This window comes from Podarcis raffonei, chromosome 1, assembly GCF_027172205.1.
Source record: "Podarcis raffonei isolate rPodRaf1 chromosome 1, rPodRaf1.pri, whole genome shotgun sequence".
Taxonomy (NCBI): domain Eukaryota; kingdom Metazoa; phylum Chordata; class Lepidosauria; order Squamata; family Lacertidae; genus Podarcis; species Podarcis raffonei.
In genome coordinates, this window is record NC_070602.1 from 10,669,855 (window position 1) to 10,693,707 (window position 23,853).

General features: G+C 44.6%; 1 protein-coding gene across 1 annotated transcript in view; it reads left to right on the forward strand.

Annotated features, from left to right (window-relative positions):
- Positions 1-23,853, forward strand: part of SYNE2 (spectrin repeat containing nuclear envelope protein 2) — a 235,192-nt gene that overhangs the window by 180,981 nt on the left and 30,358 nt on the right. Inside the window, exons 86-96 of the mRNA XM_053407665.1 lie at positions 1,601-1,777; positions 2,758-2,880; positions 3,232-3,386; positions 3,959-4,103; positions 5,613-5,707; positions 8,168-8,402; positions 10,071-10,265; positions 11,312-11,437; positions 14,744-14,896; positions 21,336-21,494; positions 22,411-22,580. Coding sequence (XP_053263640.1) covers positions 1,601-1,777; positions 2,758-2,880; positions 3,232-3,386; positions 3,959-4,103; positions 5,613-5,707; positions 8,168-8,402; positions 10,071-10,265; positions 11,312-11,437; positions 14,744-14,896; positions 21,336-21,494; positions 22,411-22,580 — 1,733 coding nt within the window. The remainder of the gene's footprint in view (positions 1-1,600; positions 1,778-2,757; positions 2,881-3,231; positions 3,387-3,958; positions 4,104-5,612; positions 5,708-8,167; positions 8,403-10,070; positions 10,266-11,311; positions 11,438-14,743; positions 14,897-21,335; positions 21,495-22,410; positions 22,581-23,853) is intronic.

Sequence of the window (23,853 nt, forward strand, 5' to 3'; positions counted from 1 at the left end):
TAGATTTAGTTCTTTATTAGCAAAAACACGATCTCCACAGACTCGTTAGAGAGTCAGGCCTAATGAGCACAGCAGCTCATTCCTTGTGGGTCTTACTCCATGAAAGACTGAAAGCCCCAGCTCCTCACAGCCATCTAAGTCCCCTCCTCTGTGGGGCTTTCCAGAAGCAATCAGAGACTGTGCCTGTATGCAGCCAAGTTCTCCTCCACCCTTTTCACGCCTCTTCTGGTTCTGGGAGGTTGGGGTGGGAGACACCCGTGACACTTCACCAACCAGACTAATCTCTGCCTCTTGGCCTCTCTTCTCCCACTCTCTTGCTTCCACTTCTGCCTCTGATTCTGGACTTCTCTCTGCCAAGGACTCTCTCAGCTCACTTAGCCCTATTTACCCCTTCAGCTTCTGAAACCATCTCTTCCCAGTCCCCTCTCTCTGCCCACTCATTGTTGTCCCACCACTATTCCCTGAGCTCTGAGCCTTCTTCACCTTTCTTTTTTGCACTTAATTTATTTATTATTAATGTTGCAATACATATATGAAATGGGATGCGGGTGGCGCTGTGGGTTAAACCACAGAGCCTAGGACTTGCTGATCAGAAGGTCGGCGGTTCGAATCCCTGCGACAGGGTGAGCTCAGGCCCTGTTCCTGCCAACCTAGCAGTTTGAAAGCACGTCAAAGTGCAAGTAGATAAATAGGTACCGCTCCGGCGGGAAGGTAAATGGCATTTCCGTGCGCTGCTCTGGTTCGCCAGAAGCAGCTTAGTCATGCTGGCCACATGACCCGGAAGCTGTACGCCGGCTCCCTCGGCCAGTAAAGCGAGATGAGCGCCGCAACCCCAGAGTCGGTCACAACTGGACCTAATGGTCAGGGGTCCCTTTACCTTACATATATGAAATCTTTACGTATTGATACATATACATTATATTCATCAATTCACATTTTCACATTTCATTATGTACCAACATTTATCCATTTCTTATTTCTGGCCCTGTGTCTTCCCTCCACCCGTGCGTGACTTCCTTGTTATTATTTTGCAACTTTATTATTGAGATTGTAATTTTGTATCTTAATAATTAAGCATTCAATCTTATCTATCTGCTTAGTTTAGCTTAGCTTATTTTAGTTTATCTTTGTGAAATCAGTCTATACATATCAATAAATTCTTGTTGGAGCATCTTTTGGTCAGGTATTCTTCTACACATTTCCATTCCTGTTTAAGATTTTGATTAGATTGCATTCTAATTGTTGCCATCATTTTTGCTAATTCAATCATTTCAAAAAAATTATTTTGCCAATTTTTCAATGTTGGTACTTCTTCTGATTTCCAATATTGAGCCTATTTTATTACAAAATAGACATTTCCGAATGAATTTCATCCTGTCGTTTGTATGCACATTTTGATATGCACATTTAGAGACGAGAACTTGATTGCAAAATTTGGAGAACTCCAAATCACAAAAGTGATTTCCATTCTGGCCTACTGTGCCCAGGGACAGGGAAACATCTGGGTCTGAGGGCGGACACATCAATCTGAGAGTGGAACCAACACCGTAACCCAGGAGCCTTCGTTTCTTTCTCTTGATGCATCTCCCTTTCTTTCCAGATGCTGAAACTGGACCTTCAGAACATCAAAGAAAGTTTTCTTCCCGTTTCCGAGCTGGCAAATAAAATAGCTCAGCTGGCTGAGCCCACAGAACCACTTCTTCCAGAAAAACTTCAGCCACTTCAAAGGATCTCCTATTTGGAGAAGATGCTACAGATGAAAGAAAATGAGTTTGAGGTACTTCTTAGCGGGTCGCTTTGCTGTTAACTCCTACATGTCAACAGGTTCGGGGTGGGGGGAGAGGAATAATGCTGTGGTTTTTTTCCAAATGTATTTGTTGGGAAATGCCATTGGCCATACAAATTTATACGCCTGCACCATGAATTGGCAGGCTTGCAGGATCTGTGCTGTTTTTTACTAGAACCCCACGACCCACCAGCTGATCAGGTGCAAAATTTATTTCCACCTAAGAACAGTCTGTTTCCTCATTTCTTCCTGTATTCCACTTATCCTGCTTCTCAGTAGATGGAAGTGAGCAAATGCTCATTTTTCTGTTTCCAGAGATGGCGAAGCAGCCATGGTTAAGCTTCTTTTCCCCATAAGGCCTTGCTGCAACTCCATGGCGCCTCATTTGCATGTCAGCTGCCTCCTCCAGTGTGGTGTAGTGGTTAAGAGCGGTAGTCACGTAATCTGGGGAACCGGGTTCGCGTCTCCGCTCCTCCACATGCAGCTGCTGGGTGACCTTGGGCCAGTCACACTTCTCTGAAGTCTCTCAGCCCCACTCACCTCACAGAGTGTTTGTTGTGGGGGAGGAAGGGAAAGGAGAATGTTAGCTGCTTTGAGACTCCTTAAAGGGAGTGAAAGGCGGGATATCAAATCCAAACTCTTCTTCTTCTTCTTCTCCCAAATTCTGCCTTGACTCTTGCAAGATTTTCTTTCCCCTCCCCTTTAATCATCTTCTAGCCCAGTTGAGAGTTCTAGATAACTCAGAAGCAAGCACGCTATTTTGTGACAGTTTCGCTGGGCTATTAAAGGTAGCATCCTGGTACAGATTCCCTCCCCCCCCCCCCCCCCGTATCAGGGCAGTTTACAATGTTCAACATAGAGCACCATATAAAAGAAAGAAAGAAAAGTTCAAAATAATAAATAAGGTGACTGGCTAATTGAAATGAAAATTAAACCTCTGCAAACATCAGCATATTAATTTCTCTCCTCAGTTTGACCTTTTACAGCTGAAGCGTTTTGAGACTTGCTTAGAAAACCTGGAGAATCATGTTAAAGGGTTCACAGAAGTATTGGAAAATCTGAACCAAGGCACTGAAGACTCAGATCTACTCATGGTAAGCCATAAAAGCTCATAGGCCATCTTTTCCCAGCCTGGTACCCACCAGATGTTTGGAACTGCAACTCACTTGTCCCTTCTGGGAAGCAGGGGAGGAAAATATAGGGGAGCATAATCAGTTCTTCAAGAGCAAAGTGGGCTGTTTAAAAAATTCGTTTGAGGCCGTTCTGGTCTTCCCTAGCTGGTGTCCTTCCTTGTATAGCAATTGGTGGCTCTTGTTCCTTTGGCTTTCCTGGCACCTGGTATTTTGCACATTGTGCCCAAAAGAATTGCTGATCCTGTCTCCCACCAGGAAGCATGATAGGCTTTTGCAAACCAGCAGCCTCATCTGTCTTGTCCTTTTTCTCAGAGCCAGATGTTGGTCCTCACAGCTTTATCACCTGAGATGGAGAGTCTGAATGAATTCAGCTTTAGGTTTCCGCTCAGTGACTTCACTGCAAAAAGACTGCAGGATCTGAACTGGCAATGGACCCAGAAGAAAGCTATGGCTCTGGAGAAATGCTGGTAAAAAAAGTTCTTCCTGGTGTTTAGTCAGAAACTCCTTCCTTGTAACTTAAAATCCATTTGTTTGGGTCCAAGCCCTTTAGGTAATTGATGATGGCCATCATATCTCCCCTTACACTCCTCTTTCCCAGGCTAAAAATACCCAACTCCCTCATCAGGCTTGGTTTTGAGACCCTTGATCATCTTGGTCACCCTCCTCTGCTCACCGGCTTGTCAACACCCTTCCTAAATTGTGGTACCCAGAATTTGACACGGTATTCCAGGTGTGGTCTGACCAATACCGAACAATGCAGGACTATGACTTCCCTCAATCAGGACGCTAGACTTCTGTTGATGCAGCCGAGAATAGCATTAGCCTTTTTTGCTGCTGCATCACACTGCTGATTCGTGCCAAGCTCTGCCAGTCATTGGATCAGGCCCCACCTACTGTGGGGCTCCCTGTGTTCTGCCCCATCAGTCCCAATGGGCACAAGCCACCCTTGCCAGCTGGGCCACAATCATGCATGACTAAAAGCGTAACTGGCAGAAGGCGCGGCTGCAGAACTGATTTCGAATTTTGTTTTTCATTGCAGTGAACTGCAGGGCATTCAGTCTGATGAAAAGTTCATTCAGAGATGCCAAAAGTGGGTGCTGTTCCAAGAGAAAATGAAAGAGGTCTTGAGGGAAGATATGGCGGGCAGCCTAGAGGGGCTGCGGAAACAGCAGAGGGAGTATGAGGTAATGTTCCTCACTGTCTTGGCCCCAATCCAGAGCAGAAAGCTGGATCTGATTGCCACACCAAGCAAAACATTGGCTGTGGGTCTTGAGTTATATTTTGCCATGGTACAGTTTCATTCTCTAGCCAATTAGACTTCCTGAGGTCGCTCTAGGGCAAGTGGTTCCCGATTTGCTAATCAGTGATGACCCCCTATTTTCCAAAAGCCAAGCCATGGACCCCCTGCTTTTGAGAAATTAGATAACACTATGGTAGTTACCTGCGCAAAGCAGTTTTTAAAATAAAATGTGGGGTAGCTCCTAATAAGCAAAGGGTTTTAGGTATACTGAAAAACAGACCATAACATTTGTGATATTACTACAAATTGCCCATCCCCGGACAGTAGGAAAAACTTGTCTCCATTGTTCCACTACAACTGAATAATAAAAAAGCAATTGTGTTCCTAACTTGCAAGTGTCCTATATGCAGAAGGCTTTTTATATGAGAGAGTATACTATTCCTTACTTGTAATCTGGGATGGTAAAGGGTAAAGGGACCCCTGACCATTAGATCCAGTAGTGACCGACTCTGGGGTTGCGGCACTCATCTCGCTTTATTGGCCGAGGGAGCCGGTGTACAGCTTCCGGGTCATGTGGCCAGCATGACTAAGCCGCTTCTGGCGAACCAGAGCAGCACACGGAAACGCCGTTTACCTTCCCGCCGGAGTGGTACCTATTTATCTACTTGCACTTTGATGTGCTTTCAAACTGCTAGGTTGGCAGGAGCAGGGACCGAGCAACGGGAGCTCACCCCGTTGCGGGGATTCGAACCGCCGACCTTCTGATCAGCAAGTCCTAGGCCCTGTGGTTTAACCCACAGCGCCACCCGCGTCCCTAATCTGGGATGGTACATCTTAGCAAATCTTTGCAGCCTGTGCTTCTGCTAACTTGCATCTTCAAGACATAGGTGAAGGCATGGTCAGGGCTTGATAAAGTATTGGTTGAAGTATTGGAGTAGAAAATAGCTGGAATTTTGTAATGCTGGTAATAGTAATTGTAGTAAAGTGGTAGTAGTAGTAAAAATAATAATAATAATTTTTTATTATTTAGTTCTCCTGTGCCCAAGTTTCATCCCTGCCTTAAAAGGATTATTTAGTTAAATACAGTCTGGCTCAAATATACAGAAGTAAGGGCCACAAGCATTGCTCTGCCCTTTTTTTCCTCTGGCCCTGCCCACTCCTGCGATTTGGCCCTTTGGCTGAAAGATGGCCCCACCCCCAAGGTAAACGTGCCACACTTACCTTTGCGGGAAGAAGGAGAGCAAGGCATTCTTCCTTCCTTCTTTCTTCTCAAAACACTTCTCAGCAGCACTTTGTGGGTGTAGATTTCACATCTGCAAAGAGCAAGAGCAGAACTCTTGCAAATAAAGTGCCCAGGCAGATCAGTGCTCTGCAAAGGGCTATACTTGTGCCGTGGTTTTAATCTTTCCCTTTGCATGAAGCATAATTAAAACATTTCCTTCTGTGTTTACAGACATTGCAAGCGGAGATCTTGGTGAACCAGCAGACTTTTAATTCTATCATGTCAAAGGCTTTGTACGTGCTGGAATCGGGAGAAGCTGAAAACCGGTGAGATATATGGCTTGGTTGTGTGTTTCAAATTGGGGTGCAGTTGCGGGGTGCGTGCATTCTAAGGCTTGAACTCGACAACAGTTTTTTTTTTTTAAATAAATTTTTATTAATTTTCCAACACATATTAAATAACAATACAAGACAATACAAAAACAAACACACATATAAACATGTATAATTTCTTAACCTTCTTTTCCTTAAACCTTCTTTCAATGACTTCCCCATACCTCCTTTTTCTGCATCCTTGTTTTAAATTTTTCCAGCAACCTCTAATTTTATTTACTTATAGCACTTCCTTTAAATCCTTTTTCCCATGTCCAATTGTTTATCGCTGCAATTCTATTTTGCATTACTCAAAACATTTTAGCACTCATTAATTTTACAGCAGTTCTTAAGGTAAACTTTAAATTTCTTCCAGTCTTCTTCCACCGTCTCTTTCCCTTGGTCTCGGATTCTGCCGGTCATCTCAGCCAGTCCCATGTAATCAATCACCTTCGTCTGCCATTCTTCCAGTGTGGGTAGTTCTTGTGTCTTCCAGTACTTTGCTAAAAGTACTCTTGCTGCTGTTGTCGCATACATAAAAAACATCCTATCTTTCTTTGACACCAATTGGCCTAGCATGCCCAAGAGAAAGGCCTCTGGTTTCTTCGCAAAAGTGCATTTAAGCACCTTTTTCATTTCATTATAGATCCTTTCCCAGAAAGCCTTAATCTTTGGGCATGTCCACCAAAGGTGATAAAAGGTACCTTCAGTTTCATTACATTTCCAGCATTTGTTATTGGGCAAATGGTAAATTTTTGCAAGCTTGACTGGGGTCATGTACCACCTATAAATCATTTTCATAATATTCTCTCTTAAGGCATTACATGCCGTAAACTTTATACCGGTGGTCCATAACTGTTCCCAGTCTGCAAACATAATGTCATGTCCAATGTCCTGTGCCCATTTAATCATAGCTGATTTAACCATCTCATCCTGTGTATTCCATTTCAACAGCAAGTTATACATTCTTGACAGATTCTTAGTACTGGGTTCCAAAAGCTCTGTTTCTAATTTCGACCTTTCCACCTGAAAGCCAATTTTCCTGTCCTGTTTAAAGACTTCCTTTATCTGGTAATAATGGAGCCAATCTCTTACTTTAGACTTCAATTTCTCATAACTTTGCAATTTAACTTTTCCCTCCTCATACTCTATAATTTCCCAATATTTCAGCCATTTAGATTCCATATTTAATTTTTTCACTTCCTTAGCTTCCATCGGTGACAACCACCTGGGTGTTTTGTTTTCCAACAAGTCTTTATATCTAATCCATACATTATATAGGGCTTTTCTAACAATATGGTTTTTGAAACCTTGATGGATCTTAACCTTGTCGTACCATATATATGCATGCCAGCCAAATCTATTATTAAACCCTTCCAAGTCCAAAATGTCTGTATTTTCAAGAAGCAGCCAGTTTTTCAGCCAGCAAAAAGCCGCTGATTCATAATACAATTTTAAGTCTGGCAGGGCAAACCCCCCTCTTTCTTTTGCGTCAGTTAGTATCTTAAATTTTATTCTGGGCTTTTTGCCCTGCCAGACAAATCTAGATATATCTTTTTGCCACCTCTTGAAACAATCCATTTTGTCCACAATCTGCAATGTTTGAAACAAAAATAACATTCTCGGCAAGACATTCATCTTAATAACAGCAATTCGGCCTAACAAGGAAAGTCTCAAACTTGACCATATTTCTAAATCTTTTTTCACTTCTGCCCAACATTTCTCATAGTTATCTTTAAATAGATTCACATTCTTAGATGTCAAATTTATCCCCAGGTATTTCACCTTCTTTGCTATCAATAAACCAGTATCATTCTGGAATTTCTCTCTTTCTGCACTTGTTAAATTTTTATCCAATACTTTCGTTTTCTGTTTATTCAGCTTGAAGCCTCCAGGACTGATATAAAAAGCAGTGGGGATATTGGGCAAACTCGACAACAGTTTTTAAGGGAGGGTTGAATAAATCACTGTGCATAAAACAGTGAGTCATGGAGCTGAGCAAAGGGTTGTCTTACCCATTATATACCCAGGTGATCACTCCACACCACAAGTGAGGACCTCCTGCAGGTAGCACGTTATCAAAAGGTCCATTCCAAACTATATAGAAATCTGGCCTTTTGTGTTGTGGCATCTAACCTTTGGCATTTCTTCCCATTACATATTAGACAGGCAATATCTCTGTTGCGTTTTTGCGTGTGTATGGAAGACCTTCTTCTAACAAGCCTTTCAAGCTGAAATTGTTCCCAGTCTACATCTGTAGTGCAATTGTTTTTATTTTTTCTATCGTTTGTGTGTTTGCTGCTCTGGACTCCTTTGGGAGAGGGAGGGTGGGATATAAATTGTAGTAATAGTAGTAGTAGTAAGAAGAAGAAGAATATGCTACATGACTGACAAGTTAATCTCTGACCACTTCAGGACCGCGTTTCTTTCCAAACTCACCCTGCTGAAGGAACAGTGGCAAAGCATCGTCCGGGCAGCTCAGCAGAGAAAGGGCGAGATCGACAGTCTTGTAAAGCAATGGCAAAAATTCACAACTTCACTACAAGACATCAAGAAGATCCTCGTGCACACAAGTGGATTCCTGGCTGCTGTGGAGAGTCAGGAGAAGTATAGTCTGCACCAACTCAGGAATCTGAGTCACGACATCAAGGTTAGGCCTCCTCTTCCTACAACCAGCGAAACATAGATAGCGTTGCATTTTTAAAAGATCAAAATTGCTAGTGCTTGGAAAACTTAAAGGGGACTTGGCATCTGTTAAACTAGGGGTGGGCAGAAGATCGCTCACAATCTAGGTGGTTTGCAGTGTAATGGAAAATTATTGCTGACTCTCAGTTGTCTTAACTATAGCAATAATTGAAAATAATTCACCCTATAAATTAGATTGCTGAAATAGAATGCTCGAGGGGAGACCAAGTGTAGGGTCGTTTTTTATATGTGGAAGGACTCAAGAGGTTTGTTTTGGTCCTGATCACAAACTCCTGGCATCTTATTCCTTAATTACAGTGGACACTCGGGTTGCAAACGTGATCCGTGCGGGAAGCACGTTCGTAACCTGCAGCATTCGCAACCTGTGTCTGTGCACGTGCAGGTTGCGATTTGGTGCTTCTGCGCATGTGCAAAGCGCGATTTAGCGCTTCTGCGCATATGTGACTGCCGAAACCTGTTCCGGGTTTCGGCAGTCCGTAACCTGAAAAAATGCAACCTGAAGCGGCTGTAACCCGAGGTATGACTCTATTGGAGAATACCTGCCAGATTAAGTCATATTTTGTACACCTATCTCCAGCTGGTGAAACTCAGGGTCCTAGGGAACAATAAAGTAGATCCCTCAAGCTTTAAGTTTGCTCACTCCTGCATTAAAAACTGACTTCCTTTTTTTCATAAAGCAGTGGATCCAGTTATTCTAGCTACCTCTAATATTAATTCATCTCTTTTTCTCCAAAAATCTCTCTTCTCCTTTCTTGGGGAGCATCAACAAAAGTAGAGCAGGAAGACTGTAGATGTTCTACCTGCTCTGCAGTTGTCCTGACTGTTTCTCCTCTCCTGCCCCTGGTGGGGGTGTATGTAATGTGGAGAATATTTGGAATAGACTGTGGAGACCTCGGTTCAAATCCTGACTCAGCAACAAAGTTCTCAGGGTGACTGGATGGGAGGCCTGCTTTACATACATACATACATACATACACGCGCGCACACACACACACACACACACACACACACACACACACAGAGAGGGAGAGGGGGGGGCACACGTTCAGTCTAACCTACCAACAAGAGTTGTCTGGATAAAATGACTGAGAGGGACCCCACACATTGCCTTGAATTTATTGGTGGACATCCAGGGAGAATTACTATTTTTAAGCATTTGTGTCTTTTCAAATCTAGTACAGTGGTACCTCGGGTTAAGTACTTAATTCCTTCCGGAGGTCCGTTCTTAACCTGAAGCACCACTTTAGCTAATGGGGCCTCCTGCTGTCGCCACACCACTGGAGCACGATTTCTGTTCTCATCCTGAAGCAAAGTTCTTAACCCAAGGTATTATTTCTGGGTTAGTGGAGTCTGTAACCTGAAGCGTATGTAACCTGAAGCTTATGTAACCCGAGGTACCACTGTATATAAATATTAGGCACTGTTATCATTGTACAAATCCTGTGGAAACCAGACCGAGAGAACCTTTTAAACAAGAACTCTCCAAACAGCGGTTCTTAAAAAGGAATTAATTTCTCCACTAAAACTGTCTGGTATTGTTTTATTCCTTTGTGGCCGTGTCTGTGTGTTCATATGATGGCAGCTTGGGCATGTTTTCCTGTTTTCTTTTTAGAAAAAGGAGATCCTCCTTCAGAGGTGGCAGACCAAGCACACCTTAACCTTGGCGGCCGGGGAGAAGTTACTTGACGTGGCAAACCCCGAGGCCAGAATTGCCCTACAGCTCAAGATGACGCATGTGCAAGAGACCTGGAGCAAAACCCAGCTTCAGCTGGAGAAGATCAGAAAGCAGCTTCAGCGCACCCTGCAGGTATTTAGCATAACAGAAGACCCTGGTGAGAGTTTGGAACCCCCATATTCCTATAATGGAGTTTCCAAGCTGGTGTTGATTCATCTTGAGAACAGACACAGACCCATCACAAATTGCAGAACAAAACTTGTCCCAAAGGCAGTAAGTAAAGGGAAAGGGACCCCTGACAGTTAAGTCCAGTCGTGAACGACTCTGGGGTTGCGGCGCTCATCTCGCTCTATAGGCCAAGGGAGCTGGCGTTTGTCCGCAGTCAGTTTTTCTGGGTCATGTGGCCAGCATGACTAAGCCGCTTCTGGCGAAACCAGAGCAGTGCATGGAAATGCAGTTTGCCTTCCCGCCGGAGTGGTACCTGTTTATCTACTTGCACTGGTGTGCTTTTGAACTGCTAGGATGGCAGGAGCTGAGACTAAGCAACAGGAGCTCACCCAGTCACATGGATTTGAACCGCCGACCTTCTGATTGGCAAGCCCAAGGCACACTAATTAAGGAATTAGATTTGGGGGGGGGTGTTGCTATGGCATTGACACCACAAAGGAATGCCTACCTTAAAAAACAAAACAAAACAAAACAAAAACTAGACTGTGTGGCAGGGGAGTAAAAGAGTTAAGGACACAGGCATAGCTGGGGGGGGGGAATCAAGTAAATCAATAAAAATAACTGAGGTTCTGCCCCCCTCCCCAATATGAAGCCTGCCCCCCTAACATAAATCCTGGCCCATGGTTCAGGATCTGAATCCATTCCTATTTTGCTGGCTGGCTGGGATGTTACAAAGGCCTGAGTGTTTGCAAATGTTTGCAAATGGTCCCCAAATCCTGAATGCTTCTGAATTTTCTTGCACTAGCCCTGACTTGGTTGCTGAGTTGGGCAGTGATGCTTTCTGAGTGTCAGTTTCTACCTCTGCGCACCAAGTTGTCCTATCTAGTAAAGAGGACAACAAAATAGCTCAGGGCTTAGGTGTTACTATCTTCGTCCATCCTTTTAAGCAATGTCTACTGGTGTCCATTAGCTCCCTTCATGTCTTGCTTTTTCCCTCTTCAAAATTACAGACGTGGGAGAGCTGCAAAAGCCAAACTGAAAACTTGGGCAATAGGCTGCGGGAGCTGAAGGCAAGAATAAAAGACCCTCTTCCAGTCCAGCATGCTGAGCTTCAGGCTGCCAAGGAACATGCCAAGGTAAAGAAAACCCTGAATTGTCAATTACCGTATTTTTTGCTCCATAAGACACACTTTTTTCCTCCTAAAAAGTAAGGGGAAATGTCTGTGCGTCTTATGGAGTGAATTTGTGGTCCCTGGAGCCGAATTGCCCAGGGGCAAAAAGCAGACCGTGCTTTTTTTTTTAGAAAGAGGGAAGGGGGTGTTGAAACAAAGCCGCTGATCAGCTGATCAGTAAGCGATCGGAGGGACGCTAGCTATAAAGGAGGCTGCCTGGGAGGGGGGAGGCAAAAGCACATGGATCCTCAAGACTTTTGCATTAGGTCACCCCAAATTCACCATCAGATCACATAGTCCATGGCTACAGCCGGTACCAAAAAAACCACGCATCCACTGTTTTGTGGGGCCGCAATGGTGCAAAAATGTGGTTACAAAGCACGGATCCACATGGATTCTCAGGATTTTTGCATTGGGGTACCCCAAACTCATCGTCAAATCACATATCATGTCTGTGGCCATAGCATGAACCACAAAAATCATGCATCCACTGTTTCGTTCAGAATTTTTTTCTTCTTGTTTTCCTCCTCTAAAAACCAGGTGCGTCTTGTGGTCAGGTGTGGCTTATGGAGCGAAAAATATGGCACTTCCCTACTTTAGCTTTTAAAACCAAAAGATGGTTTCTCTTTTGCATTTACAACCCAACTTTTTCTCCATTGAGCTCAAGGTGTCGTACATGATTTTCCCTCTCTCATCCTCAGTGAATTCCCACAACAACCCTGTGAGGTAGGTTAGGCTGTGAGAGGCAATGGCTGACCCAAGGTCACCTAGTGAACTACATGGCCGAGTAGGGATTTGAACCCTGGTCTCCCAGGTCCTAGTCCAGCCTTACTGCCCAGTGGAGCGGAAGCCTCAAGTGCTTCTGGGAAACGGGCTTCCTCTTGCCTGGCTATTGACGTCCTAATTTCTACAGGAGCCTTTCTCTTCTCATTTGTTTTCGTCCCAGTAAATTTATGCAAGTTGAATGATTCAAGGAAGCTTTCCCTAACCTGTCCTCCAGATGTTTTCAACTACAGCTCCCAAATTGTAGCTCCATAACATCAGGAGAGCACCAGGTTGAGGAATGCTGATTCAAAGAATATCCACACTCCCAACTCCTGATGCTCTGAAATAGCACTGGAAAGCAGGTTGGGGCACAATGCTGAGCTAGTGTAGAGCTAATGTTCTTGGAATTAAGGTTGCAAGCTAAAGTATTGCTTTGAGAGTGGCAGGGGCACTCTTGGTAAACTGATAAAAGTCTTTGAAAAAAAGATATATTTCTATTTAGACGCAAGCTCCTTTAAATAGTTTGTTGTATGGGTTTTCAGCATGGCGGATCTGGAATGGGAAAAATCAGCCTGTGGAGAAGGGTTTATACCTGTGGAGTTACAACCTCACCTTCTCCCTCCTGTATCTGGAGCAGTTCTGTAGCTCCCTTTCGCCCCTTAGCATCCACACAGTTCTGTTGTTTTTAAGATGATGATGATAATTATTTATATCCTGCCCTCCCCAGCTAAAGCCGGGTCAGAGCAGCTAACAACAGTAAAAGTAATACAGCATTCTAAAATCAATTCATTCTAAAATCAATTCAGTTTACATGAAATCACAGTCAATTAATTGAAATACATTCTAAAATCAATTCAGAGTCAAATTAATGGCAACCATTGGGCTAGAGTTCTATGAGGATTGCAGGAGACAGGGGGTCAGACTGTGCCTTGGCCAAAGGCCTGGTGGAACAGCTCTGTCTTGCAGGCCCTGCGGAAAGATGTCAAGTCCCACAGGGCCCTAGTCTCTTGTGACAGAGCGTTCCACCAGATCGGGGCCACAGCCGAAAAGGCCCTGGCTCTGGTTGAGGCCAGCCTAACCTCCCTGTGGCCCAGGATCTCCAAGATGTTTTTATTTGAAGACCGTAAGGTCCTCAGCGGGGCATACCAGGAGAGGCGGTCCCGTAGGTACGAGGGTCGTATAGGGCTTTAAAGGTTAAAACCAGCACCTTGAACCTGATCCTGTACTCCACTGGGAGCGCTATAAGGGTCTTGATTTGCAAATGAATCCTGTGCAGATTTGCAGTTTGAGGCTGCTGCTTTGCATGCACTTTCCTAGGGCATCTTGAAGTCTGTGGAGAGTTACTTTTACCTAAACTCAGAGAGGCTTTTGCCCAGGGGTCAGCAAACTTTTTCAGCAGGGGGCCGGTCCACTGTCCCTCAGACCTTGGGGGGGGGGGCGGACGGACTATATTTTAAAAAGAAAGAAAGAAAAGAACAAATTCCTATGCCCAACAAATAACCCAGAGATGCATTTTAAGTAAAAAGACACATTCTAATCATGTAAAAACACGCTGATTCCCAGACCGTCCGCAGGCTGGATTTAGAAGGCGATTGGGCTGGATCCGGCCCCTGGGCCTTAGTTTGCCTACCCATGTCCTAGTCCAACACTCTTAACTGTTACACCCCCCTGGCTCTGATCTAAGTTGTTGAGGTGACACAAAAACAACACAAAAACACACTGCTTCAAAGCATGTTTCCTTCTCCTCCCCACCCCCCCTAAGGTGGAGGGGAATGAAATCCTATACACAGGAAGAAGCTCTACTGAACAGAATTGGGGGGGGGGGCTTGCTTCTGAGTAGACATGCATGGGTTTGTTCTACAGTGGTACCTCGGGTTACAGACGCTTCAGGTTACAGACGCTTCAGGTTACAGACTCCACTAACCCAGAAATATTACCTCGGGTTAAAAACTTTGCTTCAGGATGAGAACAGAAATCGTGCTCCGGCGGCGCAGCAGCAGCAGGAGGCCCCACTAGCTAAAGTGGTACCTCAGGTTAAGAACGGTTTCAGGTTAAGAACAGACCTCCGGAACGAATTAAGTACTTAACCTGAGATACCACTGTACTAGTTTCAAGCAGCATGAATAGCATGAACAGGACCCCACCACAGATTCTCTCTCTTTTTAATTTAATTTTATTGAATCTCCCAAACATCTCAAGGATGTGGGATGGAATTACTGCCCCTTTCTGAAAGTTACAACTGCCGTTTGCAAGGATAAAGCAGCTTGCCCCAGTGCAGTTCCACGCCCCCCCTTCCCATCTAGTCACAGCCTGCTCCTATATGCAAATTCCTCCCCTCCTCCACCTCCTCTCCCCCCCCCCATTTCCCTTCCCCCTCCTACAGGCCAATCATAGGATTAACCAAAAGGTTTGGAGGAAAATACACACACACACATCTCTCCCAGAGCTTACTCTGAAAAGGTCTGTTGTTGTGTGTCCCCCCCCCCCTTTGGTGTTTCAATGAAGGAGCTGGAGAAGTCGCTGGCCAACTGGAACCAAAACGCAAACAAACTTGGCAGCATGAAGGGCCTGGCGCACTACATCCTTGCGGAAGATGTGATGGTGCTGAAAGAGCAAGTTGAGCATTTGCACAGACAGTGGGAAGAGCTCTGCCTAAGAGTAAGTGGCTTACAGGGGCAGGCGGTTGTTTCTCAGCTGGGCTTTCTGAAGGCAGTTCTGGGGAGCCAGGAAGGAACCTTGCAAGCCTTCCAGTTTTGCACAAAGAAGCACGAGAGATTTTGCTTGAGGGGTCTTAAAAGGGGTCTGGTTTTTTTTGGGGGGGGCTGCGGGTAGTGTTTTTCTTTCTCTTCCTGAAGATGCAGTTTTATTGTGGCGAAAGTGTGCGAAAGAACTGCCCCCTCCTGTGTTATTCCCCCCCCCTCCACAAAGTTCCCAGGAGAACTTCTGAAAACTTTTAAAACTATTTTAGAATGCAGCCGTACAGGGAGAAGCAAATTGAAATCTAGGGATGTTTTTTGTTCAAACCTTTTGGTGAAAAGGTATTACAGTGTTCAGAGCACCTGGTATTTTCATAGTTCTCAGGTAGCAGGCTGCGCTTAATCTCTCTCTCTCTCTCTCTTAAAGCTTAACTTTTTGAAATTTAATTTCAGAGAGAGATTTCATCTGTGAATGCACTGCAAGCAGATGTTGGGAACCTATTCACGTTATTTCCCCCGCCCCCACCCCAAGTAGTATTCATGCAGTTCTAAAGCCATATGCAGCTTTGAACTTTCTTTCTTTCTTTCTTTCTTTCTTTCTTTCTTTCTTTCATTTATTTAACTATGTTAACAGGAAAGAGCTGTGCAAAGGAGCGAGTCAAGGCATAAATAGAAAACCAGGCACAGCAGAACAGGTTGATAGGACAAACAGCTTTTGAGCTATTTAAGGAATCTACTAAAGGCAGCCGTGCAGCGGAAGCTAATCTAGGCCCACTGGATGCTAGAGGGGAAGGGCCAAAGCATAAGTCCATTGGATGGGAGTTTGGGGGCCACCACTGAGAATGCCCTGAGTCTTGTAAATACTAGCTGGTTCCCCTTACAACAACTGGTATTCAGAGGCATAACTGCCTCCAACAGTGGAGGTTCAGTGGAAACATTTTGTCCAGCTCTCTTTTAAGCCATCTGAGCTGGTGCCCATACTGCTTCTTGGGGGAGCGAATTCCATAGTAACTATTCCATAGCTTAACTATTCTAGCCATAGGAGTGTCCTGCCATCACTGACTTGTTGTTGTTGTTGTTTAGTCCTTTAGTCGTGTCCGACTCTTCGTGACCCCATATCACTGACTTAGTAAGGTAATATTGCTGGCAGTAAGCAAATTTTAGCCTCTTGTTTCATGTCCAGGTGAAACATGACCCAGTGTCCCTCTTGCTAACTTTGGTGCTTATTAAAAGCAGCTACTGTGAAGTAGCAATTTCTTTCCAATTCTTTTGGACTACAAATCCCATCAGCCACAGCCAGCATGACCTTGCCACTAGGGACTAGTAGGAATGGTTGGCAAAGACCAGCCCAGACTATTGGGGGGGGACCTCTGTGTGTGTGTGTCCCATGCCTTTCTATAGAAAGCAGCGTTCAAAACTCCCATTGTTCTAGGTGCATTTTGTGACAGGGAATTTCATTAGCACGAGCAGCTTCTGAGCAAGGGCACAGTACTGCACCTAAGATATCAGATAAAAACTGCAGAGTGGAAGGAAAGAAGGACCTTTTTCTGCCTCCCCACTTCCAGCTACTCTCTGAAGACTGGAGAATAGATCCTCTTAAGAATATTAGGGAGGTGGGCAGGGGAAGGACTAGTCCATGTAAAAAAATGAACATAATATTCTAGCTGCAGTTCATTCATTTTCAGCTTTGTATTCTTGTTATAAAACCTAGGTTTAAGGGGCTATTTAGCTCCTGGTTTTAACATCTCAGTTTCTAAGGCTAATAGGAAGATGCTGCCTTAGGGGAAGAAATAACAGATAATAAATATTTGGTTATCTATATGGTACTTTCATGCATTCAAAGTGCCATGTGTATATTAAATTGTTGTAATCCCTATAATGATCCTGTAAAGTGGGTGAATATTATTACTGTTGTTATTATCCTCGTATCCTTGGAATGCCTTTACCAGGGAGATTCATATAGTTGCAGCTTTGTTGACCTTTAGGGAAACACTAAAAACTGCTTTATTCTGGTCTGCATTCAAGTGATTTTGTGATTGTTCTAGTTAAGAAATGTTTTATCTGCTGCTGCTGCTGTTTCAGTGTTGTTAATTTTGTGGGGATTTTTTTTTACTCCTGTTTTAAATTTTAAATGTTGCTTTGTTGTATTCTGCCTTGGGGTGGGGGGGTGAGATAGTTCCTCTGGAAAGTGGCCTTGAAATTCATTTAATAACAACAAACAACAGCTGCCAGTGGGGGGGTGCAGAGGGAGATGTCTGGGGCCACCCATTGTAGCACGCAACTAGTTTCCTGTAGACGGAGCTAAATCGTCAGGGCCAATGTTTGACCCTGGGTTTTATTTGCATTGAGACATGGAAAAACACTAAGAGGATATTTTGGGGTGTATGTGGGGCAGATTAAGAAGAGTTCAGGTTCTCGAATACACAATGCAGCAAAGCAGGAAACGTGGATCATATGAAATCTTATCTGTGTTTCTCTCTCCCCTCCGCTCTGCAACAGTTCCTTAAAAGCCAACAACTGCTTAATGATGCTTTTTTAAAAAGAAAGAAAGTGTTGTAAACAAAAATCTGCTCTTTTCCCCTTATGGGGTATCCAAGAGCCCATATAGAGTCCTTACGTAGGTTCCCTATTGGTAGGAGAAAATAACAGAGGCCAACCAGAGAATATTGAGAAGCAAAGCCTGATCTTTATTGACCTGTTGCAACAGGGTGCTCCCCTCACACGCAGGAAAGGAGGAGGAACCCAGAACAAAGGTGTGCCTGCCCTTATATAGAAATTTTAAATTCCCTGCCCTGGAGCTCCAGACCACCCCTCCATACATCATACATACATCACAGAAGGGGTGTAACCCAAGACCACCACCCCAGATACACCATACCTACATCACAGAAAAGGCAGTCTGCAGCAGAAATCTGAGTGCATTGTTTATTTCTTCTGACAGGTTACCTGTCAATGCTCACTTGATTGGATACCCTGGGAAGCCTGGCCAGTCTTGTGTAATGATAAATGCTTAGTTTCTGAGCTAGGTCACAGGCTCACGCTATTCAAACACAGACAGACATACCCTTATGACAGGATTTGTGAAGGAAAAGACAATGGGGAGGCTTTTCCATTTCTCTACAGCCTTTCAGTGAAAACATTTGGTCAGTTTGGGAATCAAAAATGGTTTCAGGTCGGTCTTCCTGTGCTGATCTATGTACATGCTTGGTTGGTACATTTATGAACATTTATTATATATCTAAGACTTTAAAATTCTTATCACAAAAGAAAGAAAGAAAGAAAGAAAGAAAGAAATGTTACAACTTTTCCAAAAAATATGGTAGCTGAGGCTCTTAGATATACTCCCAATAACTGTGTGAGTCTGAGTCCTAAATAGGTGGCAGCCTACATTATTCTCCTGCTTGCTGTAGCAGAGAACCTGATCTTGTTATTACAGAATCATAGACCTGGAAGGGTCTCCGAGGGTCATCTAGCCCAACCCCCTGCAATGCAGGAATCTCAGCTAAAGCATCCATGACAGGTGACCGTCCAACCTCTGCTTTCAAATCACCTAGGAAGGAGAGCCCACAACCTCTACTTGCTACCATTTTGCTCAGAATTGGAGCCTGGGGCTGCCTCTGCCACTTCCATGCTTCCACAATGCCTCTGGGGCCTCGTCCTCATATACTACTGCAAAGCAGTGCTATGTTGAAGCCCCCAGGGCATTAAAAAGCCTGCACCCACTTTAGGGCTTGATGGCTAAACCAGATTTTTTTCCTGCTGTTGCAGTGCCTGCCTGCAACCACTCAGAGAGAGCACCAAGGGAGTTTTCCACTCCATTGGATGGGACTCAGACTTGCTTTACATTCCTTTATGTTTTGGCCACACAATGAGTAAAGGTAAAGGGACCCCTGACCATTAGGTCCAGTCGTGGCCAACTCTGGGGTTGCGGCGCTCATCTTGCTTTATTGGCCGAGGGAGCTGGCGTACAGCTTCCGGGTCATGTGGCCAGCATGACTAAGCCGCTTCTGGTGAAGCAGAGCAGCACATGGAAACACCGTTTACCTTCCCGCTGGAACGGTACCTATTTATCTACTTGTACTTTGACGTGCTTTCGAACTGCTAGGTTGGCAGGAGCTGGACCGAGCAACGGGAGCTCACTCTGTCGCGGGGATTCGAACTGCCGACCTTCGGATCGGCAAGTCCTAGGCTCTGTGGTTTAACCCACAGCGCCACCCGCGTCCCTATGCAACAAGTAGGTCACCATTATACAAATTGGGGGCTCAGGCCAGAGACATAATGATTTGCCCAAGGGGGAACTATCTGGCCAAGGCAGAAACTAGAACCTGGGTCTTCCTCTCATGGCTCAAAGGCATTGCGACTGGCCAGCTGTCCTGATTCCTTGAAGCATATACACTTCATTGGACAAAAGTCCCGAACAATCCTGGCAACTGAGGTGAAAATATTTTATCTGCTGCTGCTGCTGTTTCATTGTTGTTAATTTTGTGGGGATTTTTTTTTACTCCTGTTTTAAATTTTAAATGTTGCTTTGTTGTATTCTGCCTTGGGGTGGGGGTGGGGGGGGGTGAGATAGTTCCTCTGGAAAGTGGCCTTGAAATTCATTTAATAACAAAGTTGGTTAAACATTTGAGGTGCAAAATCCAGCAATTAGCATGCCCCACTTGCTTTCTGAGAGATCGGCCTAAGCCGGAGTGTCCAACAGAAGCATATTGTATTGAAAACAATTCGCGGAAAAGGCTGCAGCCTCTGTAAGTATTTAAAAGCTAGGCAGTGCAGCTGTCCTGGAGAACCATGGAATTAACCAGCCAGATGCTCCTGCTGGAAGAGAGAGGAAAACAAACGGAGCAGACACAGTCAGGGAGGGGGGTACCAGGAGGTCAGGGGTTTAGCACAGGCAGGGCTAAAGTCACTGTCGCATTACAGAGGAAGACATAGGAGCATGCAAACAGTCCACTTAATGAGCAGCTCAGAGGATGGAAATGCAGGTTACCTGCGACACACACCTGCTGCTGAAAATGGCAGCTGTGTGTCTGCTTTAACTTGGCATCATTTAACATTACTTATCCTATGTTTGTTTTATGAAAGGGTTTCTGAAGAGTTCAAAAATATAACATTAAAACAAATCAAATATACTGGCGGGGGGACGGGGGACTGCACATTGTAAGCACAGTAAACAAAGATGGGGAAAGTCATTGAGCAGCTATCAATGGATGCCCGGTTGAGCAGAGATGTTTTTAATTTCCAACAGGTACGCATTACTGAGGGTACCTATCATGGTAATGTAGGAAGCTGGGTTTTAGTGAGTCAGACCACAAATTCATCTAGCTCAGTTCTGTCCAAACTGACTGGCAATGGCTCTCCAGGGTTTCAGAAGGGTTTTCTCCACAAACTCTGCCTAGAGATTCTGGGGGTCAAATCTGGGGTCTTCCTCATCTTGAAGAAAGACAATTGTGATAGCTCAGTTGGTTAGAGCGTGGTGCTGATAACACCAAAGTTTGCAGGTTCGAACCCCATATGGGACAGCTGCATTTGGCTGCCTTACAGGAGGGTTGGAATAGATGTACACAAGAGCCTCTTCCAGCTCTATGATTCTGTAATATGTCAGAATAAGAAGCAGCATAGTGGGATATTATATTATATGTTTCCCAACACCTACTCTATATCATACCCTGACTGGGGATTGGAGCGGGGGAACACACAATGGTTTATTGAAAAGAGCTAGGATTAATCATGTTTGACGTTGGCTATGTCAATAAACCATAGTTGGTCCTAACCACAGTTTGCCAATTTCAAGTGCAAAAAGAAACTGTGGTTGGTTGATAATGGAAATGAAAGTTGCCAACATCCTCCTTGCAGTTTCAACTGAGGCTGAGGTTCATGTAGACCCAGGTCACAGGCATCATGGGAAAGCTTAGCATGTGCTAATCATGTTTTTAAACTCAAGGTTTGAGCTTCCAGGTGGATGACAAACTATGCCAGAGGCAGAATGCAAAGCTCATGCGCATTACTCTAAACCTCTAAACTGTGTTTTAGCATTTCAGCTGATATCGTGTGCATGGAACATTTAATATTTTGTGTGTTCAAGTTTCATGTTTTGCTAATAAGGTGCCCCATTTTGGCAACTAAAAGGACTGGTGTCTCTGTGTGAGGAAATCTGGTGTTTTCTGGACCACCTTTACATTCCATTGTTGTCAACAATCTGGGTTGCCTTTTATTCATGGGGAAGATAAAATTTTCCTGCAAAGTGGAGGAATCGATTGCTTGAGAAGTCTACCTTTTCCAGCCAAGCCTGTTGACATCCTTTATTGTGGGAAAGAAACAGATGTGTATATTCAGTCTTGAGTTTTGGCTGCCTCCCGAGATACAACAAAGACCGCTGTCATGTGCATCCTCTTCCATAGGTTTCTTTGCGCAAGCAAGAGATTGAGGAACGACTCAATGCCTGGATTGTGTTCAACGAAAAGAATAAAGAGCTCTGCGCTTGGCTGGTGCAGATGGAAAGCAAGGTGCTCCAGTCAGCCGACGTCAGCATTGAAGATATGATAGACAAGTTGGAGAAGGTAGGCAGGCTTTTTGCAAACTCCCAGCAACAGTCCAGCAAGTGCTTTAGATAAAAGGAGGGCAGGCTTATCATGTTTTATGCTTAACTGGGTGTTCCCGGGGTGGGGGGGAACACTCCCAAGATTCTGATCCACAGTTGTGGGCTTCAAACATGCTGATTTGAGCCGTCTGCTTTTTCCATAATGTGCTGTTCCCTAGTCTTCTGCGATTACCGTATTTTTCGCTCTATAAGACGCACCAGGCCACAAGACGCATCTAGTTTTTGGAGGAGGAAAACAAGAAAAAAAATATTCTGAATCTCAGAAGCCAGAACAGCAAGAGGGATCGCTGCGCAGTGCAAGCAGCAATCCCTCTTGCTGTTCTGGCTTCTGGGATAGCTGCGCAGCCTGCATTCGCTCCATATGACGCACACACATTTCCCCTTACTTTTTAGGAGGGAAAAAGTGAGTCTTATAGAGCAAAAAATACGGTAATTGCCTCCAGGCAATTCTAGGGAAGTTCTAGAAAGCCTAGTGGGAGTGGATCCCATAGTTTATCTTTGCACAGTGCAAACATCCCTGTCAAGTCCAACTTCCTTTTCCTAACATTAGCCCACACTCCAGTGGCTTTTGTCCAAAAGTGAATGGTGTTATGCTCACCTGATGTCCGGTTGATCATGTCCCTGCTGCATACTAGGAGGCAAAGAGTGAGGCTGGCATACAAACACATTGGAAGGGCCAATCCTGCCCCCCTGCCTAGGCTTTTACATTGCATCAACCTCTCTGCCACCTCTCTCTCACTATCCAGCAGCCACCCAACAAAAGTCTGGTGATTGGTGGTGCCCTATCACACTGCCCATTACTGTTTTGTTCCATGGAGAAATCTCCCTTTTTGTGTGTAATAACATTTGCAATTGTTATTGTTACTATTTGTTAGGACTGCATGGAGGAAATCAGCCTGTTTAGTGAAAACAATCTAGTTCTTCTGAAGCAGATGGGTGAGCAGCTGATCAAGGCCAGCAACGAGAGCAAAGCCGCTGAAATAGATGAGAAACTCAACAAGATTAATGATCGCTGGAAGCATCTCTTTGATGTGATTGGAGGACGGTAAGTTCTCTCTGTGAGTTCGATTGGGATTGGAAGCAGAATGCGGTGGTGATTTTCACAAAAGACTCGTGCAGAGACAGCAACAAAGTTCTCAGGATGTTTCATGCACTACATTTGTTAGATGTTTAGATAAAATGTAGATAAAATGTGAAGTGTGGATGCAGTAAATGCATCCATTGCGTACAGGTGCCCTCATCAGAGAGGTGTGATTGGTTTCTGGACAGCAGCTCTCTGTTAAGCATATAGTCCACTGTGAACTTATGAATATAGGATGCTGCCTTTGACCAAGTGAAACAATTTGCCCATCTCATTCCTATTGTCTGCAGTGATTGGCAGTGGCTCTGCAGGGTTTCAGGGGATGGTCATTCCCAGACTTACCTGAAGCTGGATTTGCCTCTGCATCATGGGTAGACTAGTCCTCAGTTTCTGAAGCAGGATTCAGATGTTTGGATTTGGAGCAGAAGCCCTGAAATTATCTGTATATTAAAGTGGAGTGAGATGTGTTTGCCTTTGCCATCATTTCGTGCAGAGAGGTTCTTCCATTTGCACTTGACTTTCCACAAGCTTTATTTTTTTGTGGTATTCTTTTCATGGCTCATTAGAGTTTCCCTGCCGAAGCCTATCTCTTCTTCTTCATTTGAATGTGATTCACATGCTTTAACACAATTCCCAATGTATCATGGTGATGCATCACAAGAAGTCCTCTGCTAGCAGTTGTGCTGTTGTTGTTTAGACATTTAGTTGTGTCCGACTCTTTGTGACCCCATGGACCAGAGCATGCCAGGCACTCCTGTCTTCCACTGCCTCCCGCAGTTTGGTCAGACTCATGTTTGTAGCTTCGAGAACACTGTCCAACCATCTCATACTCTGTTGTCCCCTTCTCCTTGTGCCCTCAATCTTTCCCAACATCAGGGTCTTTTCCATAAGGTGGCCAAAGTATTGGAGCCTCAGCTTCACGATCTGTCCTTCCAGTGAGCACTCAGGGCTGATTTCCTTAAGAATGGATACGTTTGATCTTCTTGCAGTCCATGGGACTCTCAAGAGCCTCCTCCAGCACCATAATTCAAAAGCATCAATTCTTCCGCGATCAGCCTTCTTTATGGTCCAGCTCTCACTTCCATACATCACTACTGGGAAAACCATGGCTTTAACTATACGGACCTTTGTCGGGAAGGTGATGTCTCTGCTTTTTAAGATGCTGTCTAGGTTTGCCACCGCCTTTCTCCCAAGGAGCAGGCGTCTTTTAATTTTGTGACTGCTGTCACCATCTGCA